The 19,180-nt window shown below is 46.5% G+C and overlaps 1 protein-coding gene across 10 annotated transcripts in view; it reads left to right on the top strand.

Annotated features, from left to right (window-relative positions):
- Positions 1-3,830: 3,830 nt before the first annotated feature.
- The window catches only part of plecb (plectin b), a 97,281-nt gene continuing 81,931 nt past the window's right edge, over positions 3,831-19,180 (top strand). For 5 of the 10 annotated variants that reach the window (XM_078095378.1, XM_078095377.1, XM_078095376.1 and 2 more), the window contains exons 1-2: positions 3,831-4,329; positions 5,708-5,909. In XM_078095378.1, the coding sequence (XP_077951504.1) occupies positions 5,720-5,909 (190 nt within the window). In that variant the 5' untranslated portion in view covers positions 3,831-4,329; positions 5,708-5,719. Of the gene's footprint in view, positions 4,330-5,707; positions 5,910-12,940; positions 13,264-19,180 lie in introns of those variants that run through there. The other 5 variants (XM_078095392.1, XM_078095389.1, XM_078095385.1 and 2 more) reach the window with 4 other exon arrangements.

Genomic DNA, 19,180 nt, shown 5'->3' with positions numbered 1-19,180 from the left:
GTTCTGGCAGTAGAGCGGCACATTTTAGTGGTGTGGCCGTTTGCTTGAGATCAAGATTAAGGTTAAAAACCCAGCGTTGTATTTTATTTTAAAACCTTTTCTATTGAATTCATTATGTCTGTTTTTGTTTAGTTTTTTTCTGTGTCTTTTTTTTCTTGTTCTCTTATTTATGAAATTATTAAAAAATGCATTGGACTTTGAAGTAGATAATTGCCTCAACGAGTATGAAGAAAGTACGACAAATATGTCTTTTTGTTAATGGACACTTGTCCCACTCACTCTGTGTGTTGTGTCAACAAGTCAACATTCATGTGAAACTGTGTTCCTCTCGGACTTACGAACAAGTTCAACAAGCACACTCCAATTCCTGGAGAATCATTCCTCTTCACCTGCTAACTGCTCCACCATGTTGAAGTGCTGAATGCGTCCCTCTTTGAGGAAAGGGGGTGCATGGGGAGCTTTTTGTTAAAAACAGCCGCTGATGAGAGCAGCGAAAGGGAACCTGCAGCGTGAAGTTGAGAACCGTAAAAAAAAACAAAGAACTCAAAGTCTCTTTTGGCTCTAAACACGTCTGGGTTCCCTCGTGCCATTCCCACGCTGTTTAACATAGATGTGAACACATCCAACGTCAGCACTTTAACCTCACAGTTAATCCTTCATCCCAAACGCCACGTCTGCCAAATCAGCCTGAATCTTACAACCCATTTGTTCCCTTCGGATCTTTCTTGCCTGCACGTCCTCATTTGTTCCACATATTCTCGTCTCCATATCTTCTGTCTTCCCCTTTCTCGTGTGCTGAATAAACTCTGCGTGCTTCCGGATCCCGTCACCGCCTGGTGACATCGTCGATGACCTCACGCCTTCGGTTGTTTAAACCGAGCGCCAACGATGTGTCGCCTGTTAATGACGTGTGGGTAAACACTGGGAGCAACATAAATGGGCGCATTCAAACAACTAGAATGAGTCCGTGCTTATGTATGCATGCATGAGCATGAACTGCACATGTGCATTTATCCGTGTGTGTGTGTGTTTGTGCGCGAGTTGCCGTACAGTAGCTGTGTACCCGAGGCTCCCATCCAAACAGCTGGTGCCCATCTGTTTCTTCCTCCAGTGCTGCGGCCTGCGGGCCGAGGAGCGAGGTGCACTGGCATGCGGTGTCTGTGTCTGGACCAGCAGCGGGGAGGTATGCGCTGCAGGAGTGTGCGCGTGTGTATGCATGTGGTTTAGGGCCAGCGAGGGCTCCTGTGTGTGTGTGTGTGTGTGTGTATGTGTGGTTTCGCACTCGACTTGTCTTTGTGTGTGTGTGGACTAGTGGGTCGTACCGCCATGTGTGTGGATTTTGCACATTTGTGCAGAGTGACTGTGCGAGTGTGTGTGTGTGTGTGTGTGTGTGTTTGGTGGTCAGTAATATTCACATTATGTAACCCTGTTAATATCGTTGACCCACAGGTCGTGCGTCACAGCGAACACAAGGCGCTCTGCTGCCCGCACAAACTCTCCCATGATGCATTCTGCTCCAGCAGTGACTCATTGCGGACAAGCGTTCAGTCTTTCCATTTATTGTTTATGTAATTCATAGAGCGAATGTAACGTTTCCCAAAGCGTTTCAGATTTCCACCATTACTTTATGGCTTCATTGGCGTGTGACGCTCGCAGAAAAATATGCGCCTTCCCTCACACAAGCAGATAAAAAAATACGAGTGCTCTGATTTGCTTTGAAGAGAAAAGGGCCCACAGTGGCTGAGGTGGTATTTCCGTTGGGTGAGGGAGTAGTTGGCTGCACGTTAAGTCCTCCAGGGATAAGACGATCTCTATTGGTGTGGCCAATGTTATGTCTGAGGCTTTGTGGATGAAACAAAGTTACTTCCAATTGGTTTAATGATCAAAAAAGCCATGCGTTGAACCGAGTCCCACTTTTTAATGTCATTTTAAAGCGATATACTTTATATTTCCACTGGGGGGCAGTGTTGGTTCATTAATAATTCCTGGCTGCTGCAGGTGAAGGTGTTTTGGGGCGTGCTGTACTCAATGTTCCTTCATACTTAATACATTAGAGATCTCTATAGTTAAGTTGAGAAAGGTAAAAGCAAAGGTTGCACATTGTGCAGGAGACGTAACGTTCCTCACTCGTTACATATTGATAGAAACTCTTAAAAATAAAAAGATGAAGATGAAGATAAAAACAAAACTCGTAATAACTCAATGTGTGTAGTTGGTATTTGTACTCGTTCATGTACTTTACAGGTACATGATTAGGGCAAGAAAGGACAGTATACATTGGGGAGAATTCTAGTGTACACTGCGTACCTTAATCTAAAGCATTACGAAATATCGGCATATTTTGTGAGAAATGTCACATTCAAAATTATAAGTGGAGAAACGGTTGAGTCATTTTCAAATAAGAGTATATACATATTCTATTGTTGGTAATTCACAGAAACCAAAATGTTGAATTCATAAACGTTTGGGACTGCGGCCCGCTCTGCCAGCTGTGACTTCACACAGGGAGTCAAAACAGCGCATTTACAATCATTCAAGCAGAGAGCTGACGGCAGCAAGTAGAGGCCCTGAATCACAAAGCAGCCCATTATTTCATCCATGACAACAATTGCACTTGCGGCGCCGCATCAGTTTGAGCTTATCGAGCGAGGTTAGCCACTTTGTGTAACAATAACGCCTTTAGCGCTGCATTCTCTGGCAAAGTATTTACACCTCTCCCTTGTTTAGTGTTCAATGTCTTCCCCTAACTTGTATCACTTACATCAAAATATGCAGTTAGGACTAAAGCTCCTTTCCAGGTCACTGAATGTCGGCCTGTATTTGTGCTGTACGAGCTGTACACACCTGCCTGTGAGGGAATAGTGAGACATTTATCACTGGCAAGATTATTGAGTTCTCCTTGTCGAGCGGAGGTGAGCGGGTACGCAGACAGCGCGTCTGGAGAGCGGAATGGGGATCCTTGAACAAGCCGGGCTGTATTTGACCCTCGGCCGTGGTTAAGGGCGGAGAGATAGCGTTTGTGAAGCTGACACCCACTGAAAACATGATGTGATATCCGCCTGCACTGATAGTTTAAAAACCTTGTGTCGTAGTGTGCTTTATCATGTGTGCATGCAGAGGAGTTATGATGTTATAGGTGGATTAAGAGTACAGAAATAAATGCATTGCAACCCACATTGATTCACGTGTCTCATTAAAGATAATGAATACTCACATAATGTAGATTCTATGTAGAATTTCAAAAGAAATGTCTAACTGGGAAAATTAATTGACGTAGGGCTTATATTGTATAATAACAGGCGGTTTGGGCTTTTCAACATTTTTTAAATGAAACAATGTCCTTGTGTGATCTGATTGACCCAAGTATTTAAAGAGATGTGAACATGTTCAAGCATTCACACAAAATCCTGCGTAGAGGATGTATAATTAGGAATCTAATAGTGTGAGCACTAGAACATGGAGCACACACATAGCAGGCGGGCCTTGTGGGGGCTCCCCAGTGACATCCTTTGAACAACCTCTTAAAACCCATTTTTACAGACTGGTTTATTATTTAAATTATGATATTGATTTATTTCATTGTTAATATTTTTGTTATTTTACTAAATGATTCTCAGTTTATTTGTATTAATTGGTTGGATTGTGTCATCAATTGCAGAATGTTATTAGGTTTTAACTGTTAACAACACATTTCCTGAGCAGATGGTCCCATTGTAACCCTTCATTAACTAAATGTGACCTAATGGAATTAGACACGCGTGTCACGTGATACCTGTAAACAAGTACATATTTACCTAACCCCCCCCACCCCCCCCTTTACCATCGGATAGGCTCATCCTAAAGCATCGGCCCGGGACGCACAGCCCGCCAGGCCGACCAATCGAGCGCCGAGTCGTGCGGCTTTTCGCCGCAGCACGAGACGGCGAAGTCCAAAGGTGGTGTGGACGCCGCCCTCCACCTTATCTCTGCAGTCATGACCGTTAGAAGCTTTTTCTTGGGGGAGGGGGGAGTTTGAGAATGCATGATCGACTCCTAGAAGGTGTGGTGGTACCGGGGGGGTAGATGAGAGTGAGCGCTGCGGAGCTAAACATCGCAGCTGACTACGGATTCTGCACGGCGGGTCGCCTCTCCAGCATCCTCCTCCTCCTCCTCTTCCTCTTCCTCCTCCAGCAGCAGCAGCAGCAGCAGCCCTGCCTTCCGTAAAAGGAGTGGCTTACCTCAGCGCGCCATGCGCGACTTTTATCTGTTTATGCCGGCGATAACCTGCAGGACAGAATCCCCGGGATTCATGACCGTTTGACAGGCTTTTAAGCGCTCATCCAGCACAAGGTAAGACGATACCGGCCCTGCACTGCTGCGTGTGTGTCTGTGTGTGTCTGTGTGTGTGTGTGTGTGTGTCGGTTTGGGTAAACAGTTCAGAAAAAACTGTGAGGTTATTCTGTAGTGTCTTGCTGTGTCATCACATATGTGTGGGTTTGTATGTGTGTGTGTGTGTGTGTGTGTGTGTGTGTGTGTGTGGTTTAAAATGTTGAATGTGCCCTTCATCATGCCTGATATAAATTGTCCCATCGCCCTGAATGAATAGTCTCACTTTGAGAATAGTCTAATCGAACTGGTGATGGCACATCCATTGCAACCCATAAACCTACTGTCAATATGGACTCATTAGATGAAGAGGTCATAATATCTCGGACCCTCTGACAAAATGCATGAGCCAATTAGTTGCTTTTATTGTCATCCTGCAGCGCCATTTGTTAATTGACGTGTCACTATGAGAGGGGGAGTAAATTCCCTGTTAACAGCCACCGTTGGGTTTTAAGGCAAATGGGGCAATTCTAAATGTCTCTTGTCACTACACACTAACGCTGTGGAAAGAAGCTAAAGGGGAATATGGTGGCAGGGTACGGTGCCATATTTAGTGACCTTTGGTCACTGTGACAAAGATGGTTTCCATTCACTTTCTATTACACGCCCCTCCCAGTTGATGCCCCGCCCCCCTACGCCACACCGCGGTCAAAAGATCTGAAAGTGAAAATATTTTGAAAGATTTGAATCTGAAAACAAAATCTGCAACCGAAAAAGTACAATACAGAGAATATCAAAAAATAAATATAAGTGAAAATTGAAAAAGAATAGTTCATTAAAGAAAAAGAACTGAGTCAAAACTATATTCAACCCAAAAATACTTTTCGTCCACTTATTTTTATTTTTAGTTCAATAATATTATAGGAATCCGGTTCTAATTTGAATGGAATCGTCTCTGGATTATTTATTTATGCTCTGTGATCATCTCCTGGTCGACGGATCGTAAGCCAAACTTCCGTGGAGCTGCAATGTAACGTCTGCATATTTTGCATGGGGGTGTGAAGGTCCATGCAGCGGCGTGAACACGGAGCCTCACCCTGCCGCTGGCATCGCCACACGCCACCTGGGAGAACTCACAGAACATTGTGCGTCTGTCCCTGCGTTTTGCATTTTATTGCCCTCTATTTTGGGTTTTATCTGCTCATGCATTTCAATAGCAGTTAAAAGTCTTTCTGCGTGAGGTCACAGCAGAAAGGACATAGCGAAGCCAGGATCATTTCAAGTTGTTTAGTGTTCGCGAGGCCGATGGGCGAGTTAAACGCGCTGACGGCGCCGTAAAATAAACACAACAGCAAGCGTGCCACTTCTTAAACTTCTTTCTTCTTTTTTTCGATCTTGGCAGTGAAGGGAGGCGATGTCGACCCGTAGAGACAGACGCGGGGACGGACCCCCAGCGGAGGAAGGCCGCGGTGAGAGGAGCGGCGTCCCCCGTCCTGGAGACACCCTGCCCTGGAACCTGTCCAAGCACCAGAGGGGCAAACGCGCGATGGCAGCCTCGGGGGAGGTCCTGGATCCCGCAGAGAGGGCCGTCATTCGTATCGCAGGTAGGACAGACACAGGCTGATGCGGCGCGTATACGTCCACTTTGGGGGATGCAGAGGTGCACCCCAGCCACCTTTAAGGCCTGGTCTCTAGACCACTAGAAGGTGGAACACACTGGGATTCATTCCGCTAAAGGTGATTTAGCAGTAGTGAATGGTCGGACACAGCAAAAAAAAAAAAAAACCCTCTCAAATCCGTTCTTCAAAGGTAAGTGATTCCACTTGTTGTGCGTGGTCACATGTGCATCTGACCGTAGACTTCCTACCATAAGTGGTCCATGCAATAGTTCATTTGAGCTGTTAATTGCTTTTTAAAGACCCAAGTATTGGAAATGCGAGTTAGTGTGGTTCAAGTTAGCGGGAATAATGTGTGTATTTAAAACTAATCTCACACTTCCATCAGTGGGTGTTGAATAGGATGACGAAACCAGCTTGCTCACCTCTTAAAAATCAGCCTTCATGATCAAAGCATTACTATTCGTAATGTTGACTTTTCCACTTCTGAAAAAGCAAATCTTCATTTCTGAGCGAGTGCCATCGTCCTGTTCATGGGAACGCCCGTGTTCACATTCTGGGAACTTGTCAGAGAAATTGACAATTTAATCAGAGAGCTAGATTGGAGATATTGATCCGCTAGTCACAAAAACCTGGAGTTTAGACGTGTTGACGTCACCGTTGTTGTTGTAAGTAATAAGTCGTGGACTTTGTGGGGGTTGAGGACAGATTTACATGCTTGGCGGGATGCTCTTTTACTTTTGTTTCCCTACTCGACAGTTCGAGTCGCCTTGACCTGTCCAGTGCAACTTAAAATGTCAACTCACCAGAGAACAATTTACCTTGTTCTGAAATATGAAGGAAAAAGGAAAGAAAACAGGACATAACCATGTTGGCATGTATTTCCCCTGCAGACTGGTGCTGCGTTTTGGCTGCAGGATGCACACGGTACACGCTAAGGGGAGGGCAGAAGTAGCAAGAGAGGGTAGTTTTCCAAGGGCGAGGCGCTCAAACAATGGGCTGGGATCCTGTCCAGTTCAACACATGCTTTATTTATACTATGGGGTAGCTGCGCCAATCGCCGTGATGTGCTGCTAAGCTGACTGCAAACAGCCAATCGAAGGATCATTAGAAATGCCCAGTAATCATCAGTGCCACCTCCACAACATGGGACACGACTTACATCAGTGATATAAAAGTACACTGGACACTTTAAATAACTGAAATCAACCTTCGGTGATAAAACTGTTGCGATGGTGTCAATGCTATCAACTGTAGCGGGCCAGACTTCATCACATTGCAATGCGGTGCAGCAGTGCTCAACTCAGCACGCTGATATAATAAGGCTTTATACACACAATATATAAATACGGCATATACGTGCCCAAAAACGGGGCTATTTCTATAACTGGTTTGTTTTGGACCGCTGCGCTTCTTTCCAGGCTGAGCGGAAGTTTGGATAACTGCAGCAGCTACAATGGGCCCGCGTCCACATCCTGCACCGCTCTTCCTCTATCCATCAGGAGGCCACGTCAGGCTGGGTCAGCACCCGTGGGCGAGCCTGAGCTTTTATTGTGGCTAAGCGGCTGCCATGCAACGCCCCGCTGTTTACAGAGGAGCGAGCGCTAAACGGCCATCACACGTGGACTTTGTGTAGGTTTCTGTTCGGTGATTAGCTGCCGCGTGGCCGAGGCAGCACTCTACACTATCTGCGGTTCCTTAAGAGCATCACATGCTCCCGTACGGGTCGAGGAATCCATTCATCAACGGGAAACATGCTGAAAGTCACACAGGTCACAGAAGTAAAAAGGCAATGGCTCTTTGTTGTAGCGGCCATTTGAAGAACGTGCCGAATTCCTGCTTCTCTCTTGAGGGAAGCAAAGATGACCTGAACGGGGTCAGTTGGCTTTCATCCTGGTTACCAATGCTGAGTACTGACAGCATCGACCCGCAGCATGTCGTCTCCTGCCTCCATCCTCCTCCTCTTATCGCAAAAAGGTTTTTTATAAAGGAGTTCAAAGGTCATCTCTGATGTGTACTTGGGGTTGGGCACTCAAGGGCCGTCACCATGTTCTGTAACATAACTCTCCATACTGCCACCTGGTGGTTGACTCCTGTTTTGAAAAAAAATAAAATCTTTAAAGCTTCTTTTTACCCAATTTACAAAGAAATGTGGTTTTTGGTAAAACACGTACCGTTTTTCACTACTTTTAAAAGTAAAATCCCACATGGGGTAATTGCGGTCTTTTGTTTCACTAGTTGCCCTTGCAGCTGTGGTGTGTGTGTGTGTGTGTGTGTGTGTGTGTGTGCTCCAGTGTTGTCCACGAGAGGCTGAGCTGTACTTAAACTCCTCCTCGCATCCCTGCAAAGCCCTCCTCAATTATTCATTATGGCGAGGATATGATCTGATACCGCGCCGCCGCACAGAGACTCTCTCACACGCCGCGGCTGTACAGGTTTACTGTGGAAATGATTAGTGTAGAGGAACAGAGCCCTAATTATCTCAGTGGTCCTTAGCTGATTTATCACTGGCTGTCTGTTGCCCATGTTACCAGTACCCCTGTGACAGGATGCCCCCTTTATAGGGCGTAAATCCTCAGTAGCCACAGACTTAACAGCCCCGCGCTTCGGCGGCTTTCACGATAGAGCAATAAAACCTTTTTTAATAGGGGCTTTAGCGCTGAATGCATTCATCATATTATGCTTTGCTGTTTGCCGTCTGCGGACCGGATTTCATTATGAAGAGCTGTCTTTAGCGTGAACTTAAGCCCGGGGCTGTTGTTCTCTTTACAATCGCCGGCCGTTACCTCTTCTTGGACCTCGACTGCGGTCGTACTACAATAGCTTATTAAATGTCCTCTAATGGGACGCTGAGCTCTCCACCATCAACTAACTCAGCCATTAGTCCTTCAAACAGCAATGAGCCGTTTGCCCAGGAGATGGCAGTTTCTGCTCAAGACGCTGGCAGCCTGAAAGTGTTCATCCTAGAAAGTCATCACTGCTGGTGGAAAATATGTCTCATTTACCCCGTCCACCCTCACGCGCCACCCTCTCGTCCTGAATAGGGTTGACCTCACAGGGTGTTCCTTGTGTGTCACGCTCATTGAAGGGGGGTGTTCGACAGAACGGCTTCATTTCTTGCAGATTTCACCCCTGCACGCTGAACCGGGGATGGAATGCTGAAATTCTGTAAATGAGCCGTAGCGAAATGGACAGACTCGATCACTTATCACCGCTGTGCGTCAGTCCGCTCCAGTCAAACGGTGGATGTCCTGACCATGTAGGCAGGTCTGGTTACTAAAGCAGCACGGCGACTTTTGCAGCACTATTAATCTGCGTCTACTGTCTGCTATTAAAAATGGCACACACGTTCACTGTTGTGCATAATAGATGTGATTTATAGCATTGAGACTTTTAGTTGAAAACACAAGGAAGGAAATAATCAAAGAGAGATTGCATTGACTTTCCAACCACGTCTCCACGGACAAAGTCATTTCCACTCCATCAAAATGGCAGCAGAAGATAAGTTCTGTTTTAGTTGGAGCCGGCCATAAATTCTCCTTTTAATAACAGCTGCCACACTCTAGTTGAGAGTTTTCTCATCTTCCCGAAGGAGCACTGTCAACACAGCTGTTGGCTACTGTTAGACTCTTAGCTCAGTGTGTGTTTATGTGGGTTGTCTGGACTTTCCTGTTGTGTGTGTGTGTGTTTGTGTGTTAGCAGCACAGCATTTGTTCCCATCTGTTTTTTCCATCAGCGGTGCGATCAGTAACCCCCTCAGACGCCCCCCTTAAGCATAAGAGATGTGCTGTGATTCGTGAGGACTGCCTCGTCTCATCGTCACAGCAGAACGCTGTGAAAAACAACATTATTACTATTCGCGACCCTGCATGAGAATGGCATCAAAATGGCATCATTCCATGACGTGTGTAATAACTTTCAGATGGCTTTCTTTCTGTCAGGATACGGGGGAACCACTGTGAGGGTTCTGATGTGTAAAAACCAGTTTATATAAGAAAGAAATCAATACAACACACAAAACCATAACAGAAAAAGTGACCATAGCCGTATAAAAACAGTCCAGTTAGAAGTTGGCTCCGGCTCGTTTTCTCCACCCATATGGGAGAAGCTCTTCCCCAAAAGGTGATCTATCGCCTCTTGTGTTGAGAGTCAGACACACTAGAATATCAAACTCAAAAACTCACCTGAAAAATAGACCCGGCCAGCTGCATCCAAAATAAATGGTCTGAATGTTGCAAAATCTATAATTATAGATTAAAAATGTAATAATTTATCATAAAAATATCATCTAAAAAAGTTAAAATGTATATTATAGTTTAAGAAATAATGTACGTGTTAAGGAAAGACATTTTGGGATGACGTGGTCACCGTGATGTTACACTTTGGCGTGTTTACTGCAGCTTTGTAGCCTCAGGTTTTTACATTACATACTTGCATTTCAACCCTCAGGATACAAACTAAGAACCACAGACAAGAAAGTGCAAATCCATGAAATAAGCTGGTTTACAACTTAGATAAGAGCCGTTATAAGTACAAAAATGCTATGTTGGCTCTTTCCCATCTTGTCCTTTTGCAATCAGAAGTTACACACGCGTAAGTACGTACATGTACACGGCAAAGTACAACCGCACACTGGATAAGTCATTGTTAGGTAACCAAGACATGTTTCCACTTCAATTTTGTAAAAAAAAAAAAAAAGACAACTCCCGGACCAGACAACGCTGTTTTGGCAAACTGTCAATCCAAATCTGGCCCCACCCTAAAGCATCCTTTGCTTTACGGTGAATTTTAGACCATCGTCTATTAAATTAACATGATGCCGTATTGAAGAGGACTAAAAAGTAGCAATTGAGGCAATAAACTCCTGTTTTCAATGTTTGGTGTGGACATAAATCAAGTCAGCTCAATTTCTGACTTTAATACAATGTGGACCATACATATACATAGTGTGTATTTATTTTACATGTCTGGTGCACAGAATGCAGCACCAGAAAGTCCACTTTCACAGCTCACACTCACACAAACACTTTTCACATTCTCTCATTCAGATCATAAAACCATGAGCCGGTTATAGTCGCAGCTTGAGTAAATAAACAGATGTGCTGGAGCCACATTTGGTTGTCCAGCTATTTAGGAGTAGACATTAAGCTTCGTGTCGCCACTGTGTGAGTCGGGCAACGCGACGTGTAGAGATCCGGTGTGAGTGAGTGTTGACAGTCGCTGAGGTGCTAAACGGTCAGTTTTTAGAATACTTTGTATGAACTAGCATCACTTTGGACGGGCTTCACATCACGTGGGCAGGAGGGCACGTGGTTGGGCCTGATGGGGAACATCAGCAACATGGACACACAAGATTATAGTTATAATATCACATCAAGCATTTGACTGGTTGATTTGAATCTTGTTTCTCAAACACACTATGCAGTATATCTTGCCCTTATTTGAGATGTATTCACATGTTTTTAGGAACATCATTTGCCATTTCAATAAAAGTGTCTTGGTTTAGACGAAGACCTAAACCACCAGGAGCAGGACGCCGTGCTAGTAAGGTCTGAAAAGCACGTGGAAACATTTAATGGAATTGAATGGTAATGGTGTCTGAGTTGCGTTATTAAGAAAACCTGCTCGAGTGCGTGCCTAATTGTTTTTTCTCTAACACAGTTTCCTGTTTGAGAGATTGTATAGATACACACACACACACACACACTCCCCTCTGCAGCAGCGGAGAGTTTGGAGCGGCCTTATCGCGTTTCCTCTCAGGAAAGAGTGCTGGCTGATGTCATTTAGGCCGCGGCCGAAGACGTGTCCGACACACACAGGCGGACCTGCAGGGATTTTCCTTTTCCTTTGTATAAATCTGCTGTGCTGAGCTGCGACTGTGACTCTCCTCCGCCGGCCAGCATGGAAATAGTGCAGAGAGCGACATCGTCTGTGCTGCTCTCATTGTTCAGCCGGCGCCTACGCTCACCACGTCTCTGCGTGTTGACGGACACCGTTATTAATCCTCTTAATGCCACCTATAGCGTTGATATTAATCAAGACACAACAACAGAAGACGGCCACCGTAATTTATTCCGACGCGGACTGTCATCAGGTTGACCTCTCAGGGCATATATTGAATATTCAACAGTGAACGTTGATATCAAGGGCACATCTCAACTTTGAATGTATTCATTTCGCTGCAGGCATCATCTTTGTCTGTCGGCCGGCTGAAAATACAAAAGCTAGCAGCTGGCGTGTGTCACTGCGGCACAAACCGGTCGGACATCTTCTTTGTGATGAGATTATGTCCTGCGGCGACTGGGTGCTTCCTGTCCAAATGTGATTAAATGGAGGCATTAAGACTTTACTTTTGAAATAATAAAGGATGGCTGAGTTTTCAGACTGTTGGGGCTTTGAGCTAATGGATAGATTGTTTCTCTTTTCTCTCTTTAGAGGGACTTGAGACCAATGACAACAAGCCAACAAAAGTGTAATTAACAGTTCTAGTAGTAAAACAATGTGAAAAAACCACATTGATACAATAAGGATCAAGCCTTTTATGACTTTAAATACAAGAAAAAACAGGGAAACTAAAATTTTAATGGAGTATATACTAATATCAACATAACTTAACCTATATGTGAGGGCTGCTCTTTAATTTCTGCTCACAAAGAATCGTTTTTAGAGATTTAATACGTTTTATTCATCACAGATATACTCCCACCTGTTTTCATCAAACCACAGATCACAGAGCCCAGCCAACGTCTGCGGCGTAGCGGCTATTTGTGGATACTTAGACCGTACCATCCCTTTAATATCGACTTATGATGGCATACTTGAGTCTTGAGTTGACTCCATCACGTGGGCCTCTGGGCACCTTGTGACGGCTACTGTCAGGCTGCTCTGCTCTCCATCGCTGCTGCGCAAGCAAGCCCCGTCTGTGTGTCTTTAAGAGGAGGGGCCTGACGTTTATATTATTTTTACTGAGCCGGGCTATGGGAGAGGGGAGAGGAGGGGGGAGGGAAGGGGTGAGGGGGGGGGCTGTGGACTGTGGAATGAAGCTGGGAGCTGTGGAGGGTTCACACACAGCTGAGAGAGAGAGCAGACTGAGGACAGAGCTGCCTCACACACGCACACACACACACTTACACACACACACTCGGCCAACGGCGCAGCGAGCTCACCCAAAAGAAGCAGACAGGAGGACGGGGAGAAGACCAAGAAGAAGAAGAGGAAGAGGAGGAGGAGGAGGAGAGTGAGAGCAGCAGCATGGCCGTGTACGAGCCAGCCTTCCTGCCTCCCAACGCCGAGGAGCAGGACTTCATCCAGGCCTATGAAAACGTCCGGGAGAAGTATAAAGGTGGGCGCCTGGGTCCGGTTACGGTGATGACACGTGCTGACTGACGAGGTGTCGTCGCACGTTTGTTGGCCGAGAGGCTTTCATCCGCGTGTCTGCTAGAGCTTGTTTCTTATTGACTGCACAGGTGGAGACACGCGTTCGCGCCGTGCCGCCGCGTGTGCTGTGTGCTCGCTGTCATTCCCTCACGCTGCCTCTCTTTGCGCGTGTGTGTGTGTGACCTCTGACCTCGTGGGGGGGTTCAAGTCTTGATTGTTATCCGGCCCACAGCGGAGGTGAACAGGTGGCGCGGCGCTGCTTTGAAAGTTACTCATTCGTCGCAGTGGCCTTGGACGTTTGTCTCAAGGTATCTTATAATCTGCCTTTGCGTGCCTTCGCTGGATAATCTCGCGTCCTTTACTTCCTCTGGGAGTCTTGCAGAGCGTGCTGCAGAGGTGAAGCAGCCATTTGAAGGATGAGGACTCACCTCTGCACCTACATTCACCAGCAGCGTCCTTCAGGCGCTTTCATCTCCACGTTTGGTTCAGGTTTCCCCTCCTGTCCATATCTGGTGGTATTATTTTCTCACTCTTCCCGCCGCTAGATGTTTTTTCCTCCTGCAGATCTGCATCTGTTTCGATCACCAGGAAGAGAAAAAGCTCCTCTATAAATATTGCCCCAGTTTTCTGTTTTTCATCCCTCTCTCTCGCCCTCATTGAGGATCTGGCACCCGGGCTTTAGCTCAATTACTGTCGCTTATTTTCCCCGTGTAAGTTTTCTCTTTCCTTGGTCAGTGGGTGTCTTCGTTTGCATGTCTCCTATCTCCTCCACAGCGTCATTGCCAGAAAGGCGGCCTCCTCTGCGTCATGTGTCGCTGCGTTTGGATTTCGTAGGAAATCCACAGGACGAAAAGTAGGCTGCTCTGTGACACAGACCAGGAAGGCGCTGTTATCATGTTCAAATAGCGCTCAAGGCTTCGTTTTTTTTTTTTTTTTTGGAGGTCGCGTTGCAGAAACAGCGAAAGACTGATAGGAAACTGACTTGACCAACCTGCTCTGTAAGGCGATAAGCAACCGGATTCGTGGGAAATGCGTTGTTTGATGTGACGCGCACCGCCATCCTTTGCTGACCACAGTCTAATGGATGTGTAATTACCGGAATGTATGTGTCAGATGTCTGTGTTTGTGTACCAGGAGGTAATGGGAAGCAGAAGCAGCCTCTGTGGCAGGTGTTTATGTTCCAGATGTTGCTGCTCTCCTTATTAAGGCACACGGACGACACAGCCAATGTGAGAGCTCGTCGTACCGTTTGGACTTTGTCACGTTCTCCTTCTACTCTTTAGAGGTTTATCGAAATACTGATTATTTATGATTACATAAATATACAGTATGTACAATCTGTAGGATCCGTGTACATCATGACACAAACACTCGGCTGTCTTTATTCCTTCTGTTTGGAATCTGAAGGTGTCAGAATAGATCACCACAGGCTCTGTGTGTGTGTGTGTGTGTGTGTGTGTGTGTTTGGATCTACCTCCTGATGCTTCACAATGGAAAGCATTTGGTTTGTTAACGTTCTCAAGTCACTCATCAGTACCAAAGTCCCCGTGTTGCTCACAATCATATTTATAGCACCACAATACAACTAACTAACTAAATATCCGAGAGACCTCTCAATAGATGAAGAAATAGTCCTTCGTACCGGCACGGAGCAACCAATGTTTCTATCGGCCATCCGATGTTCCAAAGTCAGTCAAGTGGCTCCGTCTGCAATCTGATATTATGTAAAAACCTTTATTTGATGTTAGAACGCTGCCTCGTGGTATCTTCAACATGCAGCCATGCAAAGTAACAATTTGCCTACGTAATCACAGGACTTCCCGGGGGGAGACTTTTCCCAAAGACAATGTTTCGTCGACTATTGGATGGGTGGCGATGACTTTCCATCCGTTTCATTTAATCCATCATCAGTTGAACATTTGGATTTGTTCCAGACAATATTAATGGAAATATATGAATTGAATAGAAATGTTTAGGGTAATTGTGCGCATGCTTACAACACTAAACTGAAGCCTCTCTCAACCTGCTAGCATGGCTTAGATTTCCATGATCGAGTTGATTCTCCCGCACGCCGCCGCCCTTCAGAGCCGCCCTTTTGGATTTGCGATCCTGCCGGTGCAGCTTCGACTTTTTCACATATTTCTCTTGAATAAAACATCTGAAAGTTTCCCCCTCTGTCTTGTGCGTGACCTTGCAGAAGGTAAGATGAAGGCTTTTATCTCCCTCATCTCTGTAAATGGAAGAGGAAAAATCTAGAGACTTCCATTCTTATTTGTAGAGCATACTGTGCTACAGGTCCTGGTTTCCTCATGGAAGATATTTGACACAACAACACCAAGAATACAAATAGAAACGGCATACAACCGACAAGTACCTTGTTGGATTACACACATATAGTACTTTCCAATTGGGTAAAAATGTGCTTCTTGTCAATCAGTCGGTGGGCTGCTCTGTAATGGTCCTCGCCGCTGTCTCATGCTCCTAATTGTAGCCGGCTGGTGGGTGAAAGCCTGGCCGTCTTCCCGCTGTCCTCTAGTGCAATTTGTGCAAGCAGCTGATGCCGATGTTGCCCGAGCGGGGAGGATGGGGGGAGGAGGGGGGTTGCCCTATTCTCTCCCCCCTCCCCGTCCTCCCCGGCCTTGTGTCCTGCAGGGTTCTGCTCTGTGCCCCGCAGGGCTTAAAATAACGCATCGATTTAGCCATGACCATGTTCTGCCGGCCAAATAGAGGTTATTTTTAGCCGGCCGGATTGTCTGCTCTGGGTAATTTAAATTCCAGTTTCTTGGGGAAGAAGGATACAAAAAATGTAAATTATTAAGCAAAGTCTAGCATTTGTGTGCTTAAAAGAAACTGTGTGACATGAATATTAACCGTGGGAGATCTTATCTATACTTTTTACCAGGAACGACTATAAAAATGATTTTCATTCTATCATTCCCAATACAGCCACGCAGTGTATCTATCTTTGTGAAGGACTACGAGGGATTGTGTTTAACAGTGTGTCATTGTGCGAGGTGGGAAGGGCAAGAGATTCATCGCACAGAACTGAATGAATCTTTAAAAAGCCCAGAGGCGTCTGAGCAAGTGTGTGTGTGTGTGTGTGTGTGTGTGTGTGTGTGTTTGCATGCTAAAGTCATGCGTGTCTTGTCAAAGCGACTGAGTGAGTGAGTCGCCTGCAGGCTCACCGTCGCATCCCAACTTGGCGCTGAGGCCAGTGTTGCCTTTACTTTTCCCCTCCTGCTGCTGCAGTATGAAACATGATTTCACTTTGAAAAGCTGTTTTCGGCTCCCGAGCGCGAGCGGTGGCAGACGTCTCGGAAAGCGCGGCGCTCCCCTCGTGCCGCGTCTTCACCGGAGTGTGTTGGCTGCCTGCCACAGGGCGAGAAGTGTTAACTTCTGCAGGAGGCGCCCCGTGAGAAAAGCCCTTGACCCGCGATGAGTGGACAGCACTCACTTATGCGAGGCCGACATTTTTCACTTATTACTCCCAAAAAGAGACGAGCAGTTTCTGTTTCATTGAGATGCCAAACACTCGCCGCCCCTTCCAGTACTTCCATTACATGGCAGAGAGACTGATGCAGCAATAAAAGACGCAGTGCTTAACAATAGGAAGGGAAGGATGGGAGAAGCTACATCTAACAATGCCCCTTCGCTGAAGAGTAGAGAGTTCTGAATGGACTCTGAGTGGATTTGCATCTCCACTAACTGTCATTCTACGCTGATGTCCGAGCTAGAATTTCTTTACAGCTGCAAGGAGATGAACTAGACTGAGAGTCGGCCCCCTAATACGCAGCTTTCATGAATATGACGACCGTTTTATCGCCACCGGTCGGATCGATTCAACCTGTGCAGCTTATTTTCCTTTTCCTGGCCGCTACCCCCCCCCTAATAGCTACCGCTGAATTCATGTCAGCTACACACAGCGCCAGGTGAACCGTTATGGAAAGTAGGCCGTTGGTTCAAGACGGTAGATTTAGTGTGTGTGTGTGTGTGTGTGTGTGTGTGTGTGTGAGCGAGTCTCTGTAATGGAACTTTGCTGTTATGATATTTCCCTTTTTTTATAGCAATGAAGCGCCATGTAAAGCTTGTGCAGGGCGTGTGTGCGTGTGCGGGTGTGTGTGTGTGTGTGTGTGTTTGTGTGTGTGTGTGCGAGTGCTTAGTTTTGACATGCTGCTGGATTGCTACGTCCGTGTGTGCACCCTGAGCGAGTGTGTGGCATTGCTGAGTGGGACGCATGCACATCGGCTCTCTCACTGCCTGCTGCTGCGCGTCGGTCCTCGACACGATGACGTCCGTCACGATCGAACATCAATCGCACATCTCGTCTCCTTTTGAGCCGCGCGACAAAATGCCCAACCAGCAGAACGAGAGGCAGCTTTTTGTTTCGTGAAATCATCGTAATGCATCACATTGGGGCACCGAAGCGTCCGCCCCGCAACTTGCCAACGTTGGACCTGTAAAAACAGAAACCGAAAAGCCCCGTGGAGTCTCCACTCGACTCGCACAAGGGCTGGAACTTCGGTTTGGAAAAACCAATTTGCGTTGAAAATACAAAGACTCTCTGTGTGCTCGCTCTCTGCTGCACGGTGCTCCAAGTCCAGCGTTAGTCTGGGTCGGTTGCTTCAAGCCTAACGCACGCGCACCCGTTGGTGTAGCATACTACTGTAGATGGAGAGGTCTTTTCAAAAAGCCGGAGGAGTCCCCAGCTCCAAAGCTTGGAGAACATTCCCTCCCCCACGTTCCTCACCCCTCCCCACGCAGATAACACATGGAAGTGGACTGAAGTGGCTGCAAATGCGTGTGCTTGAACACAATCGTGGCCAAAGTTTAAAGACATCTCCCAACCGGCATCTACAAGCTTACTGTTGTATCTCCAACAAACAAAGTCGTGTATGTTGTGAATAAGAGATCCGAGTGTCTCAAACCACAGACTACAGCGATTTCTCCCCGTGTTCAGGCTTCATCCCGAGGCCGTCCGTGTAGATTTTCTTTGTAGCTGTTTTGCCAACATTTGATGCTTTCAAAACGACCATGAATCTAGTTCCGTCCCATCCCCTTATTTTGGAAAACGATGTGCGTACAGTGTGTCTGGTCAGAGAGGGATCTGCCTCCATGTAAACACCCAGCAATCTTTCGGTTTGAAAGAAAGCAGACGAATAAGGGCCGGGTTCTGTGAAAGTGGACAGTGGCCAAGCTGTCTGAAACACTTTTAGAGGGATGATAGTAAATCCGTCCCACTGGAGCTCGAGTTGATAGAAACCACTGTCTCCGCTGTGAAGGACCACACTGTTGAGAGGAGACAAGAACCTTTTTGATTGCTGAAGTAATTTTCATTTAAATTGAATTCTGGAATTCTGGAAGCCAGAAGAAGTGGAAAACATTTCCGCATTATTACCCCCGGTACTTAAATAGACTTCTGAGTTATTACATTCACCACGAGTTCTAATGGAAACACCCCGATGGCGCGCTCTGACGCGCCGAATTACCTGCTAATGACTTACGGTGGTGCCGGCCTGTTCCTTAGTCATCCTGCTGTCACTTCCTGACACTGACGGCCAATGAGTTTATTGCTGGTCGGTGGCATTCAGGGCAACTGGAGCCGCTCGCCGTGACCGTCACCACACAGGCCGGGAATGTCCCGGCAGGTCGCCCCACACAGCTGACAGCGGGGGGGGATTGACCCCCACAAGCACACGCACACACACTTGCGAAAACACACTGACAGTCTCTACTTGAAGTTTCTTACAACTGAAATTCACACACACACACACACACTCGGGGACTGTAGACACGTCATGAGGAACAACTTGTTACATTCTACTCTGTTGGCACATCACTTGATCTCTTTGGGGTCCGAGATACCAAAGCTTGTTAGCAGCTCC

This window comes from Gasterosteus aculeatus, chromosome 20 (genome assembly GCF_964276395.1).
Source record: "Gasterosteus aculeatus chromosome 20, fGasAcu3.hap1.1, whole genome shotgun sequence".
Lineage (NCBI taxonomy): Eukaryota > Metazoa > Chordata > Actinopteri > Perciformes > Gasterosteidae > Gasterosteus > Gasterosteus aculeatus.
This window is presented reverse-complemented; position numbering and strand designations above follow the sequence as displayed.